General features: G+C 40.5%; 2 protein-coding genes and 1 long non-coding RNA gene across 3 annotated transcripts; 2 read left to right on the forward strand and 1 right to left on the reverse strand.

Moving 5' to 3' along the window:
• Positions 1-10382: 10382 nt before the first annotated feature.
• LOC113361092 lies at positions 10383-11181 on the forward strand. The gene is made up of 2 exons (XR_003364938.1): positions 10383-10546; positions 10711-11181. It is a non-coding gene; the product is annotated as an uncharacterized LOC113361092 (long non-coding RNA).
• LOC113361091 (major latex protein 146-like) lies at positions 11177-12986 on the reverse strand. Its single transcript, XM_026604459.1, has 2 exons — positions 12041-12986; positions 11177-11700 (listed from the first exon to the last, which is right to left on the reverse strand). The coding sequence occupies exons 1-2, from the start codon at positions 12228-12230 to the stop codon at positions 11411-11413; spliced, it is 480 nt and encodes a 159-aa protein (XP_026460244.1). The 5' UTR covers positions 12231-12986; the 3' UTR covers positions 11177-11410.
• Positions 12987-13432: 446 nt separating this feature from the next.
• LOC113359239 lies at positions 13433-13768 on the forward strand. Its single transcript, XM_026602907.1, has one exon. The coding sequence runs from the start codon at positions 13433-13435 to the stop codon at positions 13766-13768; it is 336 nt and encodes a 111-aa protein (XP_026458692.1).
• The last annotated feature ends 7356 nt before the right edge of the window (positions 13769-21124 follow it).

Genomic DNA, 21124 nt, shown 5'->3' on the forward strand with positions numbered 1-21124 from the left:
ATGCCATTGGCGCATGGTGCGGCTAGCATGGTTGGGGCCAAGGAAGGGCGCAGTTGGCTTGGCGTGGTGGGGACAAGGGTTTGGCATGCCATTGGCGCATGTTGCGGCTAGCATGGTTTGGTCCAAGGCAAGGTACGGTTGGCTTGGCATGATGGGGCCAAGGGTTTGGCATGCCATTGGCGCATGGTGCGGCTATCATGGCTGGCATGCCTTGGTGCGGTAGACGTGTCTGGCATGGTTTGCCATTGTCACAGTGGTGCGGATGGCATGGTTGGCAAGCCTTGGCGCGGAGATGTGGCTGGTGTGGTGTGTTATTGGCACAGTGGTGCGTCTGGCATGGTTGGCATGCCTTGGCGCGGAGATGTGGCTGACATGATTTTCCATTGGCACAATGGTGCGGCTGGCATGGTTGGCATGCCTTGGCGCGGAGATGTGTCTGTAATGGTTTTCCATTGGCACAGTGGTGCGTCTGGCATGGTTGGCATGCCTTGGCGCGGAGATGTAGCTGGCATGGTTTTCCATTGGCATAGTGGTGCGTCTGGCATGGTTGGCATTCCTTGGAGCGGAGATGTGGCTAGCATGGTTTTCCATTGGCACAGTGGTGCGGCTGGCATGGTTGGCATGCCTTGGCGCGGAGATGTGGCTGGCATGGTTGGCATGCCTGGGTGCGGAGATGTGGATGGAATGGTTTGCCATTGGCACAATGGTGCGACTGGCATGGTTGACATTCCTTGGCGCGGATATGTGGCTGGCATGGTTTTCCATTGGCACAGTGGTGCGGCTGGCATGGTTTGCCATTGGCACAGTGGTGCGGCTGGCATGGTTAGAATGCCTTGGCGCGGTAGCATGAGAATTAGGGTTTGGCATAGATGATGTCGGTCAATGTTAAGGGTTCTGCCGTGGAACATGACACATAAAAACAACGTACCCTGGTAATTCTTACGTAGGTATGCTGATCGATTCAATAAATGTGCTAATGGTCATAGTGACGTCATGTCAGTTGTACGGTTTTACGATTTTAACCCTAAGCTAAAAACCACCATCAACATTAAGTCCCCTGCTTAGCTCGGAATAGGAGCATTGTTACGAGGTAAGCATAAGATGGTGACGCGAAAGGACAAAAATCGAAACGATAAGTCGTGGAAAGATGGTCAGGAAGGTACGACTAACCTTTTTCAAGAGGTAAGGAGAGTCCATGATCCTCGTGTTTGGATGCCTTGCGTAGATTCTATTCGTGGTGTAGACCGTGAAGTGGTGAGATGAAGATCGTCGGCTTAGTTTGGCTATGCATCACCTTGGATGGGTTAGGGAACATCATGACGCTGGCTTGGCGAGTTGTCGGTGTTGGTGCGGCAAGTCATGGCGCGAACGGCTTGGCATATGGGGCCAAGGCATGGAGCGTTATTTGCGAGGCAAGCATGACGGACGGCTTGGCGTGGTGGGGCCAAGAAAATGGCGCGGGCGGTCTTGGCATGGTGATTGGTATTCGCGGGCCTGGTTGCCTCTTTTCATTACTTGACTTAAATAGGATGTCCTTTCCTTATTAAAACTCCCAAGTATCACGCCTATAAAAGGAGGGCCGACCTCTCCTTTTACTTCACACCTATTTTTTTTTTATTCTGGTCGTGTGGTAACAATAAAGCAGACGAGCGAATCCTAGGTATGTCTTCCAAAACTTCCTTTTTAACTTGCTTTTCTTGTTTGTTTGTTTTTGTGTTAGTGCAAACCCTAGCTATAGGCGTACCTTTTCATGAACTTGTAGAAATGTTGTCATTCTGCGTTGGTATGAATCCTAGCCGTAGGTATGCTTTGCACGAACTTGTAATAACATTTAGGCGTGAATACCGTAGTGATGTTGGCCGCCTCAATTACCGTGCAAAGTAGGCATGCATGAGCTGGTAATTTTCATTTCCTTCCCGCGAAAACCTAGCATCTAGGGTTTACTCCTTTCTCCTGGTGTGACCGTGTGTATGGTTCCCGTGGTGGGGCCCGCCTCCTCGGCCGGGCGCAAATTTCCCGCTGCGGGGTACGGTCTTGGCATGAGGTGGTTATGCAGGGTATGTCAGTCCCTATTTCTTTGCCTATGCGCATTATGACTTTGAAACAAATTGGCTTGCGTCCAGGATGGATCTCCTGTGTCTGATAAAATAATTTCCATGCACTTTCCGTAATAATTTCTCTTCGTATTGTTCCATTGTAGTTATTTCGAAGGTGGAAGTAGCGTGAGAGAATTTTCGTTAGGATGTCATTTGAGAAAAGTTCTGCCGTACTGAAAGATGTTGGCAATTCCAAGCCAAACATAGATGATGAGTTCTTTATAACATCCGCCACGATTAGGAGAAATCATCCCAAGTATGTGTCGATTCTTCTGACTGGTCCGGAAAGTGAAGGAGAGGCCCGGTCGGTTCGGCCAGGAGGTGTAATAAGGTTTTGTCTTCAGAGGAAAGAGTATCATGCTTATCCTATTGACTTTAAAATCTATGTGAGTCTGTTGCATCCCTTTGAGAAATAGATGTGATTCATGATGAGCCAGGAATGTGTAAAAGCCAGTTTGACCAAGGCGCAGATCATTGATGTTGTCGCGGCTTCCGCAGTGCTTCAAATTAGGAAAGATATTCCAGGCTTGGTTGTTTTTATTTCTAGATGGTGTCCAGACACTCACACGACCATATGAAGGTGGGGTGAAATGACTATCTCCTTAGAGAGCGTGGTCGTGTTGCTGAACCTTCCTGTAATATGAAACCTCGATGTCAAATTTTCTGCAGATGAAGAATAAATGCGCACCGCTCTGGTTGCGAAATCAAAAGGATTCGTTCGGAAAGAAAACGAGAGGAGGTGCTTCTATGGCTGGTGGGTGTCTCAGTGGTTTCCCGACGAGTTGGAGCCGAATCAGAAGAATAGTACGCTTCATGTCACGGCGTTCTTGGCTCTTTGGTTATCCAGAGATATTTTCAATGACGGCTCGGGTAAGAAGGAGATAAGACAGGAACTTATCAAGTTTTCCATAAAATTGGTAAAAGGTGTCGTTCTCCCTTTTGGCGGCTTGTTTCTTGGTTCTCTGTACACACACTTGGATCAGTTGGTCGCGGACATGTGCGCTTCAAATGGTTACATGGAAGTGGATTCGTATATTCATGCCGCCTTTCTCCAGGCGTGGTTGTGGGAGCACTTCGAAAGGTATGCTCCAAAACCGTTGGCCGTACTTCCCGAGTCTTGGGGTGGCTCTAGGATACTGCGCTGGTCGAATGGGCGCCCAAAGATTGGTTCGAACCTGGTTGGATTCCTTGACAACTCGCACACGGTAAATTTTCGTCCATGAGCTCCGGTGCATGCGTCCATTACTCAGATCAGTACCTTTGCTCCTGCTCCGAGCATGTCTTTGTCTTATGATAAAAAGGATATGAGTGTTGGAGAGATGGTGTTCATGCGAAGCTGCACGCCCGGTTATTTATCGTATTTCTTTCGAGGATCTTTCAAAGCAGTCTCTGACAATATCGATAGGGCCGCTCAGCATATGGGTTTTGACCAAGGGGTCCCACTTGTTCGTCAGCCGGTTGTTCCAGAAGTCTCGTTGCCAACTGTTTTCGATGCTACTGTTCTTGTGTCGGGTAAAAGTCTCCCTTTCCTGCTTGCGAAACGAAATCCTTTAACAACCTCCAAATATAACATATTTTGGCAGGATGAGTTTCTCGTTTTCCATGGATTTGTTAATGATGTGTAGAAAACCGTCGCGGTAAGCCTTCTCCTGTGGTTTTAGCGGAGCATCCACTACTCAGGGATCCTTCTTCGCCCAAGCGAAAATCCGTTAGCCCGAATGCAGATAGTCCCTAAGTGAAGGAGCGAAGATCCCAGTAAGTTTCGACAGCCCTACCGACTTTCAGTTCGTCCAATATGCAGGTACGTGTGATTTTCCTCTTGACTTTAGTTGGATTGTGTATGTCCTTGTTTCTTTCCTGAGTATTCGTCTTTGTATCTTTCATAGGGTCTCAGCAGCGTGAACGCCTTTACCAAACTTACAAGTAGTCAGAAAACATCGCTTCTCGAGACGGAGGGTGGCGGTGTTGAGCCTATCCGTGGCGATGGGGAACCGAAGGATGAAAGCTCAGAGTTCAGTGATGGCGAGAGTAGTTCTTCCGACAGCAGTGCTGAATCTTCCTCTATCCAATCTGAAAGCGAATCAGTGAGTCTCCCGCATATTTTTTTCCCTCTTTGGAAAATATCTAATCTGTGATGTCATAGGGGGAAACCGTTTCTGAAGATGGCCCTGAGATGGAGACTGGTGGTGATACAGCTTTGTCTCCAATTGTGGCAGCCACACCGAGCGACCCTGGAATGGATGTTGATCGAGATGAAAACTTCGTTGTGACTCAGACAATGGAGAGTACTCCATTGGACGCAGGTGCAATTGTCGTTAGGAATCCCTTTCCGGTTGATGATGTAGACGCGGGCGCACTTTCAACCCTCCATACATGGTTCCTTATCCGGATCATGTGTTGATTGGTGGATTTAGCGTGCCAGCCAAACATGCGGCACTATACACCAAGATATGGGAAAGGTACAAACATATCGACATGACCAAGATGGTTACTAGTCGATTTGCGTTGGTTAAGCATGTGGAAGAAGCTTTGTCTTCGATTGACGACATGGCAACGTGACCGGTAATACTGTTTCTGAGGATGTAATCTAGAGCTGGAGGTTCCATCGTGACATGTGTGTAAACTTCGAGTTCAGTGTTCCTTGGTTCGTTGAAGGTTTCTCGGAGGTTGAAAAGTTGTTGGTCGAAACAGTCGAAGGTCCTTCTGCAGATATGGTGAAGAAGCAGGAAGCGAAAGTCGAAAAATTGTCCAGGAAGCTGAAGTTGAAGAGGGCGGGTCTCCAAAGCACGAAGGAGGATCTTTCTAAGAAGAGCAAGCCATTGTTAAAAAACTTTCCTTGAATGTATTTCTGTCTTCTGAACTTCTTATTTTTAGGGTTTTTTTAAAGGCAAATGAAACGCCTAGTTTATGGTTTTGATTTCCTGGATTTTGGGTTGATAGACAAATGTTACCTTGACGGTTTTAGATTATTCTTTTGGAATGAATTGTTTTGGAATGGATTGTTTTTGGAATGGATTTTTTTGGGAATGATGTTGTATTGGTTACGATTGCAAGTGACGCAGACATCCCAGGACAACCATGGAACGTGAGCGTTGCGTGTCGGTAGATGACATGGGGTGAAACATAACATGGCTATCGGTTTTATCATTCCCGTGAAAACTTGAAATAGAAAACCATGTATTTTGTCTAGGTAAGACTTACGGGAGGCACCGTCGTGATTGTGGAAAGTCCCCAGTCATCTCATCTGATAATCGAGTCGTCGATCCCTGGTTGGATCGTTCGCTTTTAACCTCTAGGCAGTCCCCAGTCATCCCTCGCCGTGTCAAGACTGATAATCGGGTCGTCTGGTAACTGAGTCGTCGATCCCTGAGGGGATCGCCTACTTCTACCGCCTTGATATCTGGGTCGAAGCATGAGATCGATGGTCAAAAATTGACATTGTAACCGAATGATCAATCTCCCACTGTGGTCGCCAATTGTTTGAGGGTGAAAACGGTTTCTGCTGATTTTGGTAATTTCGGTTGTGAGGGTGAGAAATGAATGAAAAACCTAAACAATGTACTGCAAGGGAGTACTTTAGATTCGAGAGATCAATCTGTACAAATCTGGCCTAAACCAAGAAATGGTTGATCCAGACTTGCTTCGGTCACAAAGTGAAGGAGAAGGGTTGGTTTTTGGGACGGAAGCGAAGAAAGTATTGAGACCAGAATAGTTGATTCTGGAAGAGTAGTTGTTTCACGACTTGTATCAAAAAGTGGGAAGATAACAGATGGAAATCTAGCAAATGTTTTCTGAGTGTTGTATCCTTCTGACCTGAACTTGTCGTTTGGTGGAAATAGGTAATGCCTATTTATACAAGTCGAAGTGAAACGTACTCAGGTCTCATTAAGAAATGGAAAACGGGTGAGTAAATGGGAGGCGGTGGTAACCGGTAACGCTTGGAACTGATGTTCCATTAAAGAAAGCGTTTCACCATTACTCCCTGTATTTATTAACCGCCTCATCCTTATGACACTTTTTATAACGAGCAAAGTGCACGCCGCACGCTGTAAACGCCAAACCAGTACCAATGAGCATCCCCCAGTTTGTGACATGTGTTGATGTCTCGAGTGTTTTCGTGGAAAACATGTAGCATGTTGTTGTTTTCTGGAAAATTGAGCTTGGGAGACTTGCGGGCTCGGTGGTGACCTTCAACGGTCGAGATTTTGCATTTTAAGAGGAAGGTAGTCGTTGATTATTGCAACCTTTCGTTTGGTAGCCTGTGGCATGAAAGTGTGATCAGTATGGCTTTAATATGGCCTAGTTTAGGCGTGGCCAAAAGTTAGGGTTTTGGCTTTGTTTAGGCGCGACCAAACAAGGGACAAAGGTTGCCATGTGTTAGCTGGTAACCTTGGAAGGCTAAGATCTGCATCTTAGATGAAAAATTGGCCGTTGATTGTTGCAGGCCTTCGTTTTGGTAGCCGCATAGGGAAGGCCGGCATGGTATGGAGCGGTAAGGTGGTTGGCATGCCATTGGCACATGTGGCATGAAATGCCTTGGCGCGGTTTGGTGTGGCCAAAACTAGGGTTTTTGGCCAAAGGTTACCATGCGTTGTTTGGCGACCTTGGACGGCTAGGATTTGCATCTAGGATGGAAGGGTGGCCGTTGATCGTCGCACGCCTTCGTTTTGGTATCCGCATGGGGAAGGCCGGCATGATATGGCGCGACAAGGTGGTTGGCATGCCATTGGAACATGTGGTATGGCATGCCTCGGCGCGGTTTGGCGTGACCAAAACTAGGTTTTTGGGCCAAAGGTTACCATGAGTTTTTTGGCGACCTTGTACGGCTAGGATTTGCATCCAGGATGGAAGGGTGGCCGTTGATCGTCACACGCCTTCGTTTTGGTAGCCGCATGGGGAAGGCCGGCATGGTATGGCGTGGCATGGTGGTTGGTATTCCATTGGCACATGTGGCATGGCATGCCTTGGCGCGGTTTGGCGTGGCCAAAACTAGGGTTTTGGGCCAAAGGTTACAATGCGTTGTTTGGCGACCTTGGACGGCTAGGATTTGCATCTAGGATGGAAGGATGGCCGTTGATCGTCGCACTCCTTCGTTTTGGTAGCCGCATGGGGAATGCCGTAATGGTATGGCGCGGCCAGGTGGTTGGCATGCCATTGGTACATGTGGCGTGGCATGCCTTGGCACCGTTTGGCATGGCCAAAACTAGGGTTTTTGGCCAAAGGTTACCATGCGTTGTTTGGCGACCTTGGACGGCTAGGATTTGCATCTAGGATGGAAGGGTGGTCGTTGATCGTCGCATGCCTTCGTTTTGATAGCCGCATAGGGAAGGCCGGCATGGTGGGGCCAAGGCCAATGACGTTGTTGGCTTGGCATAGAGGGGCCTAGGGTTTGGTACGGACGGCTTGGCATGGTGGGGCCAAGGCAAGGTGCGGTTGGCTTGGCATGGTGGGGCCAAGGGTTTGGCATGCCATTGGCGCTTGGTGCGGCTATCATGGTTGGCATGCCTTGGCGCGGTAGACGTGGCTGGCATGGTTTTCCATTGGCACAGTGGTGCGGCTGGCATGGTTGGCATGCCTTGGCCCGGAGATGTGGCAGGCGTGGTTTTTCATTGGCACAGTGGTGCGGATGGCATGGTTGGCATGCCTTGGCGCGGAGATGTGGCTGGCATGGTTTGCCATTGGCACAGTGGTGCGGCTGGCATGGTTGGCATTCCTTGGCGCGGATATGTGGCTGGCATGGTTTTCCATTGGTGCGGCTGGCATGGTTGGCATGCCTTGGCGCGGAGATGTGGCTGGCATGGTTTTCCATTGGCACAGTGGTGCGGCAGGCATGGTTGGCATGCCTTGGCGCGGAGATATGACTGGCATGGTTTTCCATTGGCACAGTGGTGCGGCTGGCATGGTTGGCATGCCTTGGCGCGGAGATGTGGCTGGCATGGTTTGCCATTGGCACAGTAGTGCGCTGGCATGTTGGCATGCCTTCGCAAGGAGATGTGGCTGGCATGGTTTTTCATTGGCACAGTGGTGCGGCTGGCATGGTTGGCATGCCTTGGCGCGGTAGCATGAGAAATAGGGTTTGGCATAGATGATGTCGGTCAATGTTAAGGGTTCTGCCGTGGAACATGACACATAAAAAAAAGGTACCCTGGTAATTCTTACTTAGGCATGCTGATCGATTCAATAAATGTGCTAATAGTCATAGTGACGCCATGTCAGTTGTACGGTTTAACGATTTTAACCCTAAGCTAAAAACCACCATCAACAACGAGGTATCTCAATATCGCCAAGAACAAAATCACACACACAAGAAGAACAAGTATTTAACGAGGTTGAATTCTCGGGAAGGAATAATCAATTTTATATATCACCGTATAGGCTAGAATATACAAAGTTTTAGACGAGAAGAAGAGAACTCTTACTTAGGCTTAGTTTGGTATTGCTGCGCCTTTTATAAAAGCACTTTTCTGATGTGCGTTGTTGTGCTGTGCTGTGAGAAAAAAGCAGATAGACGTTTGGTAAAATAGCAGTTAAAGTTAAAGTTGATAAAAAAAGCAATCAAAGTGTGTTTGGTAAAATGTGAGATTCAACCATTATTGTTATGGCAAATGATAAAAATAAATATATCTCTGAAAATAGTTTTATTCAATTTTTTGGGGTTTAAAAATAATTAATTTTTTTGCTATTAAATATAAATATACTAAATATTAAATTTACTAATTGTTACATTATTGGATAATGATTATTACATGAAACTACTACATTAATTGTTACTATTATTAACAATATTATAATTGTTAAAAAAATTATTTTACTTAACCACTTTTAATAAACATATATATATTTTTCAAACAAAAAATCAAACTAAAATTAAGTACTTATTTAATTTTTATTTTTTATTTTCATTTTTGACAAATTAAATGAAATGGTATCATAAAAGAGTTTGAAAATAAAATTTAATAATATTTAAAGAATAAATTATAAAAAATAAAAAAATTGATTGTATTTATATTTAAGGGTAATTTTTGTCATTTACAAAATAAAATAGGGACAAAAAAGAATAAATCAAGCATTAAATTTTGGTGGACCAAAACCTATGTTTTTGTAGCTTTTAAAAGCTCCTCCTCCCCAACTTTTAAAAATTGAGGAATTCAGGAAGTGCTTTTGGTTAAAAGCACTTTGATTTTTTTTACCAAACACCAATTTCAAAAATTATTGACATATATAGGTTTTGAAAGTGCTTTTGGAAAAATAAAAGCATTATCAAACCCAGCCTTAATTCTGGGTTTACTTTCCTTAATAAAAGCATTACCAAACCCAGCCATATCAATAGGGCTGGACACATTCCTTAAAGAATTACTTTCCTACAAGTATAGGGTTTCCTAACTTAACTCTAAACAAACCTCTTAAATTGCTATATTTAGGACACTAGTAATTGGTTTTCCAAACCAACTAGATTTTCCAATCTAGTCCTTGACCAGCCTACCAACAATTTCTTCGCTTTGATCGGAGAGTCCATTTAATCCAAGATTACATATTTCAAATAATTCACAGGTTGATGATGCATGCTGGCTCCATCGGACCTTAAATACATGAGTGCAGACAAATTCTGGCAAATGGGACTATTACCCCCGTTAATAGTCAACCATAGATCAGTAAGGGGTACCCATCGTGCGGACCAATGCCCCCGCCATAAATTGGGAGGGGTTCTCCTCTCAATTACGGCTGTTCTTGTGACTTTAATTACCAACGACAACTAGTTACAGTTGTGATCCAGTAATGGTCGTCTCACAAATTATTTAGTCGGTGCTGGAAGAGTCATCTCTAGGGCCGGCTCCATATTCGCAGCACCAAGAAAATCATAAGTCCCGTGCTTTACCATGTACCATCAGAAAAGAATCGGAAATCAGTTGCAATCTACATCACTATTGACCATTGCATGGTATACTTACTAGTCAACGGAATAAGTAACCGCGTGTTGAATTTTGTATCCCCTAGATTTTGTGGTCTCGCGTGCCTGCATGGGTCCGGAGAGTAGCTGGCTTGGGATAAGAATCGCGAAAATGATTGGTGCACGATGATGTACGTGCACCGTGTGAGAAGGGGTGGGGTCCATTCATGTCTCACCCTTATCCCAATGTAGAAAGGGTGACATATTGGTCGTCCGATCCCCTCTCGGTACACATCACGATGCACAAGTTCCTAAGAATCGCGATTGATATTTGTACTTTTTTGTGTATATATAGTGATTGATCTTTGTCAAGGAGCTAAGAAAATCTCCATCTTTTTTGTATTTTCTTAAACAAAGGCAATATTGTCGATTGCCCAATCATATCATTCATTCTCTGCGGCAGCAATGGAGTCTTTGACCAGAAGAAGAACACAAGTGGGGATCTTCGTGTTGTTGTTTATTTTCATTAGCTTAAATCAGCTCTCAGTTACAATTTATTCAGGTGCTTTTAATTTTATGTAACCACATCAACAATTAGTTATATTTGTATAGTTACTTAAATCTAAAATGCATGATTAGTGAAAACTTACACTAAAGCAATCAAGTATATATTTGTGTACTAGCTAGAAAATGTAACAGTACTTCATCTTGTACAATAATTTGCAGCTCCGTATGATAACGAGTTAATCAACAGTCATTTGAGGAAGTTGCTAGCAAGACCACCCCGAACCAGGCCTCCTCCACCTAAGGCAAATCCTAGTAAGCAGTTTGAAGTCCCTCCTCCTGGACCCCCTCCTCCTGATAATGGGCAATGATGATGTTTTGAAGATTTTGGTTAATCTATGGTTGAAGATCAAGAATAATACAAACCGGGTGAGTACATAAGGCGGTCTTCAGAGAGTTCAAAGTTGCTTGAAATTTAGTTATTGTTCCGAAGATTTTCAACATACAAGAAAACAAAAATGGCCTGCTGAAATGAAATCACGCCATTATCAATTTAGAAAAAGTTTAGTCAAAATTTAAAATTCATTAAAGTAGACTGATCAAGTCATAATCTAAAGGGTTAATCTATCTAGATATTTCCTAACTACTTGTATTATTTAAATAATTAAATATGAGATTTAGCATGGTCTTTGTTTAATCGAGCAAAAAAAAAAACTTGGGAGCATATAGTTACTTATAATTAGATTACATTACATATAAGTATGTAGTAAATCCACATTTTAACTTTATTCCAACGTCTAATATATTTAGACATCAAATACAAACACACACGGGTTTAGTATAGAATTAGCATTGCATTTGGGTAACTGCTTGCTCATGATGCATAATTCGATATTCTTGGAAAGCTAGTGATCATTCCTTTCTAGGATTCCTCTAGCAACTTAACATCCAACTCTTTGAAAAATGCTTCCAAAAACTCCATGAAGGGAGTTGGCGTAGGAACATGCTCATTCTCTTTCTCATACTCGATTGACCATTTCACCGTGCCTTTATTACTCCCTCCCTCCAGGTTTGGAGTAATATGAAATGTGATAGCGAAACTTGGGTAACCAATTGTAAGATCTCCTTCAAAGACTGTGTAAGTTATTGACATATTTTTATGGTCCACCGCTGTTACCTTTTCTTTCGTCGTGACAGTAGAAGAATTTCCCTCTGTAGACATCGACAAATAATTAGTGAATACTGAATCAATAAAAACTTAGCATATAACTGTAACTTTATATATTTTGAGTAGGTGCATGTATATACTAGCTCGGCCAAGACCCATGCAAGTTCCATTTCCATGCATGGGAGGAATACTTGCTATGCTTCCATGTTTTAAGTCGCATTTCATACACACATATCAGTGACGATTGAAAGTCTAACTACGAGCAGAAACGATACACACCGACCAATTTTTCATCTCAAACCCACCTTTCATTAAGTAAACAAAATGGAATCTGCATATAAGTAGTTATATAACTTCGAAATGGAAATTATTTTCAGCACGTACCTATTATGTAGTCCCAGACAAATATACTACCCAAACGAATTTCACCATATTCGGGGAGAACTTGGTACTTGTGGATTATATGAGGAAGATATTGTGGAAGACTAGGTGCACCTCTAGTCATCATGTTGTATAACTTAGCAACATGACACTTGGCTACAAGTTCACCTTCAAGCTTATGAATTTGAGCCATTACTCTCTTTGTTGCTTCTTATGAAAAAAAAACCCTAGTAATCAATATACCGAGATGGACTGATGAGTTATTGTTATACGTCGGTGAAGAGAATGGAGATGGTATGGTAGTTTATATAGCCCAAGAAATTTATTTTTCTTGTTTCTTATGTTCTTTTAATTGGTTTACGTAAAAATGGAACCTCAAGATAGTAAGTGGTCGACGAATTTTCCACTTTAGTAAATGGACCAGTAATTAACAAAATGTGTAGGAATAAAGTATCGCACATACAAGTTATGCGAAGAAAAGAAGATATAACGAGAGCGAATATGATCGCGCTCAATTAAGTCAAGATGACGTATCAGATAAAATCAACATAATCACGAGTAAAATGTGAGGATCTGTGCGAAGTATGGAAGATCTGCGATATAGGAAGGTATAAGTGTGGATAATAGTGCACGGTCATTCCGAAATAAGGGATATCTTAGTTGTCATCCACTATGTAATACTCTATATAAAGGGTAGATTGGTCTTGTGAGACGGAGAGTTCTTTTAGGATCCTTGGTCAAGAAATTAAGAGAGAGAAAGATAGTAGAGAGGGAGAGAAAACTTAAAATCTATATTATCTTGTAATTCATTATTATGATTTTGATAAATAAAGAAATGATTTACTTCGAGATCGATTGATTATCAAAGGATCTTCATATTTGTGTGGTTGTAGGATTTCCTACAACTACATTTGGCGCTAGAAAACAGCTCGGAGTGATAAATCCTGGTGGTGATTTTATTTTGAAATTGATATCCAAACTGTTAGAAAGGAAAAAAAAATAATAAGATCTATGGGGAATTCACGGATTGTGAAAATACAAGGTAGAGGAAGATATATACAATGTAATTCCATAACCAAAGAACTGATCTCCAATATGGACTTTCAAAGGAGAATAACAGGAAGAATTCATAAACGAGATCACAAAGGAAAGAAAGTGGAGACGGTGGAGAAACAATCTCCACTAAAAGAATGGAAAAAAACGGAGATAACGTTTGCAGCAGACGAAATTTCAGAAGAAAATCTGCAGCGTATAGATCCCTTGGTGATTACATTAACGGCTGAACGAAAAGAACATTCTAAGGCAAATAAAAAATCTGAGGAATGGATGATTAATAGAACATTGGTAGATACAGGTAGTGCAGTTGATATTTTATTTTATCGCACATTCAAAGCAATGGGATATAAAGATGAAGAAATGACGCATCCAACTTACAATTTACACGGATTCAATAAAGCAGTTACAAAACCAAAGGGAGAAATTGTACTGAGAATATTACTAGGAGAAATAGACACAGAGGTGACATTATGTGTGGTTGACATAGATTCACCATATAATATGTTGCTAGGAAGACCGTGGGTGCACGCGATAAAAGCTGTAGAGTCAACATTACATCAATGCATAAGGTTTCCAATTCCAAGTGGAATAGGTGAGATTAAAGGAGATGTTGCAGATGCGAAGCATTGTAATGAAATGGATGTAAAGAGTTATGAAGGCCGTGCGAAGAAATGAAAAGATCGCTGGAAAAGGGCAAAAGAATTAAAGAACGAAGAAGAATTTCGCATATACATGATCAGAACGAAAGAGGGAAAAGGAATTCCAAGCGAAATACCAGATGAGGAAGGTGAACCAATTCGAGAGATAAAAGATCCAATACCAATGGGAGATCCAAAGCCAAATTTCACCGCGGCAGAACCAACAAAAGAAATAAATGTTGGTACAAAAGAAGAACTAAAAATATCAAAAATTGGAACTAAGATGGGAAAAGAAGAAGAAGAAAGAATAATAAACATTTTACGAGAATATAATGATGTCATCGCGTGGAAAATGGAAGAAATGCCAGGAATAGATCCGTCTGTCGCATGTCATAGATTGGAAATTAAGAAGAACGCAAAACCATTCAAAAAAGAATAAGAAAGATAGCAACAACATATCATCAACAAATAGAAACAGAATTGCAAAAAATGTTACAAGCAGGGATCATAAGGCCAAAAAAATACCCGGAGTGGATAGCAAATATGGTGGTCGTGGCAAAAAAGAACAAAGGAATATAGATCTGTATAGATTTCACTGATCTAAATAAAGCATGCCCGAAAGACAGCTTCCTGTTACCGGATATCGCATAAATGGTAGAACCAGCATCAGGAAATGATAGGGTTTCATTATTGGATGGATATAAAGGTTACAATCAGATTCCTTTAGCTGAAGAAGATCAAGAACATACAGCTTCCTTCACACCCAGAGGATTATATTGTTACACGAAAATGCCGTTTGGTTTAAAAAATGCAGGTGCGACATATCAGAGAATGGTTGAAAAGGTGTTTGCGGATTGGATACATAAAACTTTAGAAGTCTACGTTGATGACATGCTGGTAAAAAGTTAAAAAAGCAGAAGATCATGTGGATAATTTGAGAGAAATCTTCGAACAAATGCGAAAGTTTAATATTAAGGTAAACCCAGAAAAATGCGTCTTTGGAGTATCATCACGAAAATTTTTGGGTTACATAATATCAAAAGAAGGAATCGAAGTTGATCCAGAAAAAGTACAAGCAGTCCGAGACATGCCACCACCTGCCACTATAAAAGATGTTCAGAAATTAAATGGTTTGATAGCATCACTGGGGAGATTTGTTTCGCGCTCTTCAGATAAGTGCAAACACTTTTTTAATATACTAAAGAAGGGAACAAAATTTGAGTGGACAGAAGAGTGAGATAAAGCATTGTTGAGCTTCAAAAATTACTTAATGAATCTATCAATCATGCATAAGGCAATACCAGGAGAAGAATTGCTCTTGTATTTGGCATCAACACCATATGCTTTAAGTATTGTTTTGATACGCGTGGATCAAAGAGTTGAGGAACCAATATATTACATAAGAAAGACGTACAACTCAGCAGAGATAAATTACTAAAAAATAGAAAAACTAATTCTTGCACTGGTTTATGCATCATTCATACTTCGCATTTATTTCCAGGCTCACAAAATTAAAGTACTAACAAAAGTACCAATAGAACCTACAATGAAGAATTCAAAAAAAATTAGGAAGGATTGAAAGGTGGAATGCATAATTGGGGAACTACAATATTAATTATGAAGTATTGTCATCACCTAAATCACAAGTTATCCCAGAGTTCTTTGCGGAGTTTTCCTTAGAAGAAGACGAATGCGTTGAAGACATGATGGGTGTTGATGAAGAATATGGAAATGCAAAAGATCTATTGACAGATCATAATCCAAATATATGGGAAATATTAGTTGACGGATCGTCTAATGGAGAAGGAAATTGAATTGGAATTGTGTTCATTTCACCAAAAGCGGTGCGAATAACTTACTCTTTCAGGTTGGAGTTCGCATCCACAAATAATGAAACTGAATATGAAGCAGTGGTTCATGCGTTAAAATTAGCAATCGAAATGCAGATAAAAGAAGCCAGAATAACTAGTGATTCACAATTGGTAATTCGACAAATTGAAGGTTCGTATAGTACCAATGATCCATCTCTACAAAAATATAAGAAATTAGTGTCCGAATTAGCAGCATAAATCCAAAAAGTAAGTTGGAGACACGTCAGTAGAAAAGATAACAGGTTCGCAGACGCGTTAGCCTATATTACTTCCATGTTAGTAGATCCAGTTGCACGAGATTTGAAATCCTAACACTCTACTGGACTTCCGTAAAGAAAGAAGAAGAAGAAGAAGAAGTTGTGGATGCGATGATCGTATAAAATATTCCATATGAACAACAAACTGAAGAAGAAGATTGGAGAACTGAGCTTCATTTATACTTAGAAAAGGGAGAATTACAGAGAAACAGATTAGAGGCTCATAAAATAAAAAGTCGTGCGACAAATTATGAGTTAAGATATGGTATCCTATATAAAAGATCATTCCTTGGACCTTTCCTTAGATGCTTGACACGAAAAGAATGTATAAAAATCTTAAAGGCGCTACAATATGGAGATGCTGACAATCATAATGGAGGAAGATCATTAGCATACAAAGCAAGAATACAAGGGTATTGTTTGCCATATATGCACGAAGATGCAATACAAATGTCAAGGAGATGCGAAGAATGCCAACGTCATGGGAAAATAATACACGCACTAGGGGCAATGCTAAATAATTCGGTAAATGCATGGCCATTCAGAAGATGGGGAATTGATATAGTTGGTTCATTTATACCAGGAACCGTACAACGAATGTATCTTATCGTCGCAACGGATTATTTCACAAAATGGCAGAAGTAAAAGCAGTACAACATATTCGTGATAAGGATATATTCACATTCATATTTGAGAACATAATTTGCTGATTTGGCATCCCAGCTCAGTTAGTGTCTGATAATGGAAAACAATTGAAGGAGAAAACATAGAAATGTTACTTAATGCATTTAAAATCCAATGTGTAAAATATGCACCTTTATACCCGTAGAGTAATGGGAAAGTAGAGGCGGCAAACAAGACGATCGCAGACAATTTGAAAAAGAAGTTAGAAGGGCATAATAAAGGATGGTGCGAAGAAGTACACAATGTAGTATGGGCATACAGAACAACAAGGAGAGAAGCCACGGGAGTATCACCTTTCTGTTTAACATACGGGGTAGAAGCAGTGTTACCAACAGAGATAATTATCCCTACAACAAAGAAAGAAACATGGGAGAAGAATTTAAGTGAAGATTTAATTCTCACAAAACTTGATGATTTAGAGGAAACGAGAGAACTTTCTCTACAACATATGAAAAATTACCAAAAAAGATTAGCCAGGGAATACAACAAGCGTGTTAAAGTTAGGCAATTTCAACCGGGAAAATTAGTACTGCGAGAAATACCAACTTATCAAAAAGGACCAGACGGGAAGTTAGAAAAGAAATGGGATGACCCATATATAATTAAAAAGATAGTTGGAAATGGAGCTTATAAATTGGCTGATCCAGAAGAGAAAGATACAGGTCACAAGCTAGATCGTCCATGGAATAGGTTGTACTTAAAAAAGTATTACCCATAAAAGTTTGCGATGTTATTCGCAGAAAGATTGGTACATGAAAGATGTAAGCATGAAATATTATTCGCTCGAATCTGAATGAATAAAATTAAAGATTTACTTTCTTCTTAAGAGATTCTCTTATAACTAAGAGACAGAAATAAGACCTTAATAAAAGGTATCAGAGATAAAGACTCCAATTGGGGAGCCTAGCTATGCGATTGTGGCGTGCACCCTAGTTCGCATATATGCAAGAGGAAAAAAGTAAGACCTAAAGCACGTCATAATTCGCAAGCTAGTTAAGCATGACACAAGGGAAAGCAATACCAACCCTGGAAATTGAGTCATGGAGATTTTGGGGTGAGAAAAACGAGAAAGCCCATCCGGGAGGGACACCTAAATCGAAAGATTGGGGATAACTCCCAAGGAGTGCAGAAACTCGATCAGGGCGCCGAGGTACACGGTTGAGTCAAGAGTGCGAGGGGCGTTGGAGCCTACTTTACCACTCTTGACAAGTCCTGACTATGATGCACTCGGTCCGAAGATACCCCACTTAGGGTGCAATCTCGTAACCGTAAACCTCATCGGTGGAGGGAAAAGAGATTGCGAAATCAACTGGTTGTCGTATTACCGGATGGGATGAGCCAACCTTAACCCGGTAGAGGTAAGCCTCCTTGAAGGGGAAACCAGGGGGAGGATAAGGACGGCACTCCATTAGGGAGCTGAATTATGTCAAAGACGTAAATGTCATGAGGCTTTTTACTCACTGGAGTATTAAGGATTATCTCATTTACGCACGAGAGAACCTGAAGAGGTAATAATACAAGAATAATTTAAGACGAGATCAATGGGTTGATACAGTAAAATGTAAAGACGTCCTGCGATTTCGTCGCACAAGAAAACCTGAAGAGGTAATAATACTATTGCAATTTTGTCGCACAGAAAACTGAAAAAAAAAATAAAAAAAAAAATAAGACATTTACTTAGGAAGGCACAATAAGACCTTAAGAGATAAAGAAAATGTATCTAAAATAAATAAAGGAAAATCGGTTAACATAATTGTTTCTTCCAAGACATATAATAAGAGGCAAGTATAGGAATTCAGATATTATCTCTCTTGTTAAGGAACAAGTTAAAGTAAATTCAAAATATAACAAGTTATGGTGCTAATAATTAACAGAAAAAGAAATTAAGAATCGCCCGAAGGAGCTTCTTGATTAACTGTATGAGCTTCAGCATCCAATCTCTGAGTAGAATATGGGATAGAAATTTCAGTATTGGTTGTACTATCAGGATTTACTCCACCAGGTTTTTCCTTCTCAAGAGGATTTCTTGAATGGGGCGTTTAAGTTTCCTCTCCAGAATCTTTTTCTTCTTCGCTGACGAATTCATAATCACTATCTGGTTCTGGATATTCTTCATCTTCATCTATATTAAGGGGAGGGACAGTTACTGTGGGAAGAGAACTACTTTGAAAAATCTCGTTAACTAGAACTTGAGCACCAATATGAGCCTTTCGAAAAGCTCCCTTCTCGAGGTTCCTAGTATTGATTTCCAGGAAATTTTGTAAATGTGAAAGCCTTCTTCGGGAACGATATCGAGAAGAAGTAACTAAAACTTTAAGTTTTGCGCGATCCTTCCGCATCTTATCCATATCAGATAGAGATAATGGTCATATGCGACTTCTCAGATTCTGCGAAAATAACATGAAAACATATACAATTAAATTTCGAAAGGAAAAAGAAGTAGTAATACACTGGAATTAGGGCAGTCAACTTTAAGTGACCACCTTCTTTCTGGGAAAGGAGAGATTGAGAAAAAGCAAAAGTATTGTTCTTCATATTATTCATAACCGTATCAAAATCATCACCAATTGAACCAGCAAGACGGGATCGAATCTTCTTCGCATCAACAAATAGCAAATGATACTTTTTCTTAAGAAGAATTTGTGACTCTTTTAATTGGTTATATTGTTCCTGAAGTGGATTCATCTTTACAGTTAGGTTTATCTTGATTTGAATAATCTTTTGGTTCTGGATGCTTAAGTCCTTAAAAGATGCTTCATACTGAGTTTTTGATGAATGTAAAGCTCGTTCACAGTCATCATAAATTTTCTGAAGAATTAAATACTGGTGCAAAAACATTGTTTCCTTAGACAAAAAGGAGCGCTTTTCTTTGGAAAGAAGGAGATTTTCTTCTAATAAAGTTTGATGTATTAAGTCAGCATTATACATTGAATTATATAAGTGAGAGATCTGCGAATATAATGATTCATTCTCCTGATTCAAATGGATATTTTCTTGGGTTAAATTATCTATATGGTCAACAGAATATGACTGCTGACTCTTTAATTGATTTATCTGAGCCTGCAACTCTTCATTATTCGCACGGGTATCTTCAGCAAGAAATTGAAAATGAATTATCCCCGAAATTCGCTTCTGGTCTAAATCTTAATTGATACATAAAGAGATTTAAGAAAATAAAGATACGTGAAGAAGCGCGTTAATGGAACAGATTAAGAAAAGTAAAGAAATAATTACCTCTAAGTTTTTTAATTTGATTTTGCAGCTGTTCAGAATCAAAGTTTGCGACTTCAAGTTCTCCCTTCAACCTACAAACTTCCTTCTCTAAGGAAGCATTTTGATGCGAAAGTTCTAACCGAGAACAGTTAGATTCAAAACGTCCTTCAGCAAGAGCTAGTCGACGATGAGATTCCTAATAAGAAGACAAGTAATAATGAATATGCGAGATATGAAAAATGTTAAGAAAAATATATTGAAAATATTTACCATAACATCTAGAGGAATATGAATGTTTGGATCAATCTGAGAGTAGATCTCTTCTTTCGCGGCTTTATCAGAAGGAAATTCACACAGTAATTTGTTCAAAACAGAACAAAATTGAAGCTTATAAGGATCATTGGTGGATGAATGAGCAGCATTGAGAATTTCGGACAAAGCTCGAGAAACTAGATTTACATTTTCTAACATTTTCTCATTAAGAGAAAAAGGTTTCAGCAAGATAGAAGAATCCGAAGAAGAAGAGGGAGCAGTGAAATTTAAAGAAGTATTTTCTTTGATAGTCTCAACATTCGCAGATGGGGAAGTATATACGAAGGATGACAGAACCACATCTACATTTGATAAGATCGTAGAGGCAGGAGGAGGAAAATCACTTACTTCAAGATTAACCACAACTTTATCCTTAGGAGGAGAAATTTCTTTAAAAGGAGTTTGAATTTTTAAAGGGGTTGCGTCTATTGAAGGTTGGATAGGAGGATTGGTATTAACTTGAGTTGATATTGCAGAAGGTGATGGGGAAGTAGTTTTCACTGATCCAAACTGGGGCATGGAGATATTAAAAGTAAGCGCTACAGGCTTGCGAGATTTCTTCACTTGATTGAAATCCTGCGAATAACAATGAAGATAAGAAACAAGGGCAACAATATTGTTAAAAGAAAAATGAGATATTTCTTACTTCTTTGTTCTGCGACGGTTTTCTCTTCTGAGTTTCCTTATCTTTGTCAGAAGAAGATCTATGGTTATTAATGGTTATCTTCATACCGCTAGAAGAAGATATTGTTCTACAAACAGTATGGGAATTAGGTTAATAACAAATCAAAGGATAAAATTTGAAGAAAAAGGATGATTTAGGGAAAATAAATATACTGTGAGTTGGTATTCATGGAGATAGAAAATGATAATAACAAAAGAAGAAGCAGCAGATGATGATGGTGATCAAACAAACAAGCAGCAGCAGGTAAAGAAGTAAAAAAAGAGAAAAGATAATTTCAGGAAGAAAGAGAGAGTAAATAAGAAAAGAAAAGAAATTACCTTTCTCAGAAGAATAAATAAGAAGAAGATGACTGGTTAGAAACAGGACGTACC

Source organism: Papaver somniferum, chromosome 3, assembly GCF_003573695.1.
Source record: "Papaver somniferum cultivar HN1 chromosome 3, ASM357369v1, whole genome shotgun sequence".
NCBI lineage: Eukaryota > Viridiplantae > Streptophyta > Magnoliopsida > Ranunculales > Papaveraceae > Papaver > Papaver somniferum.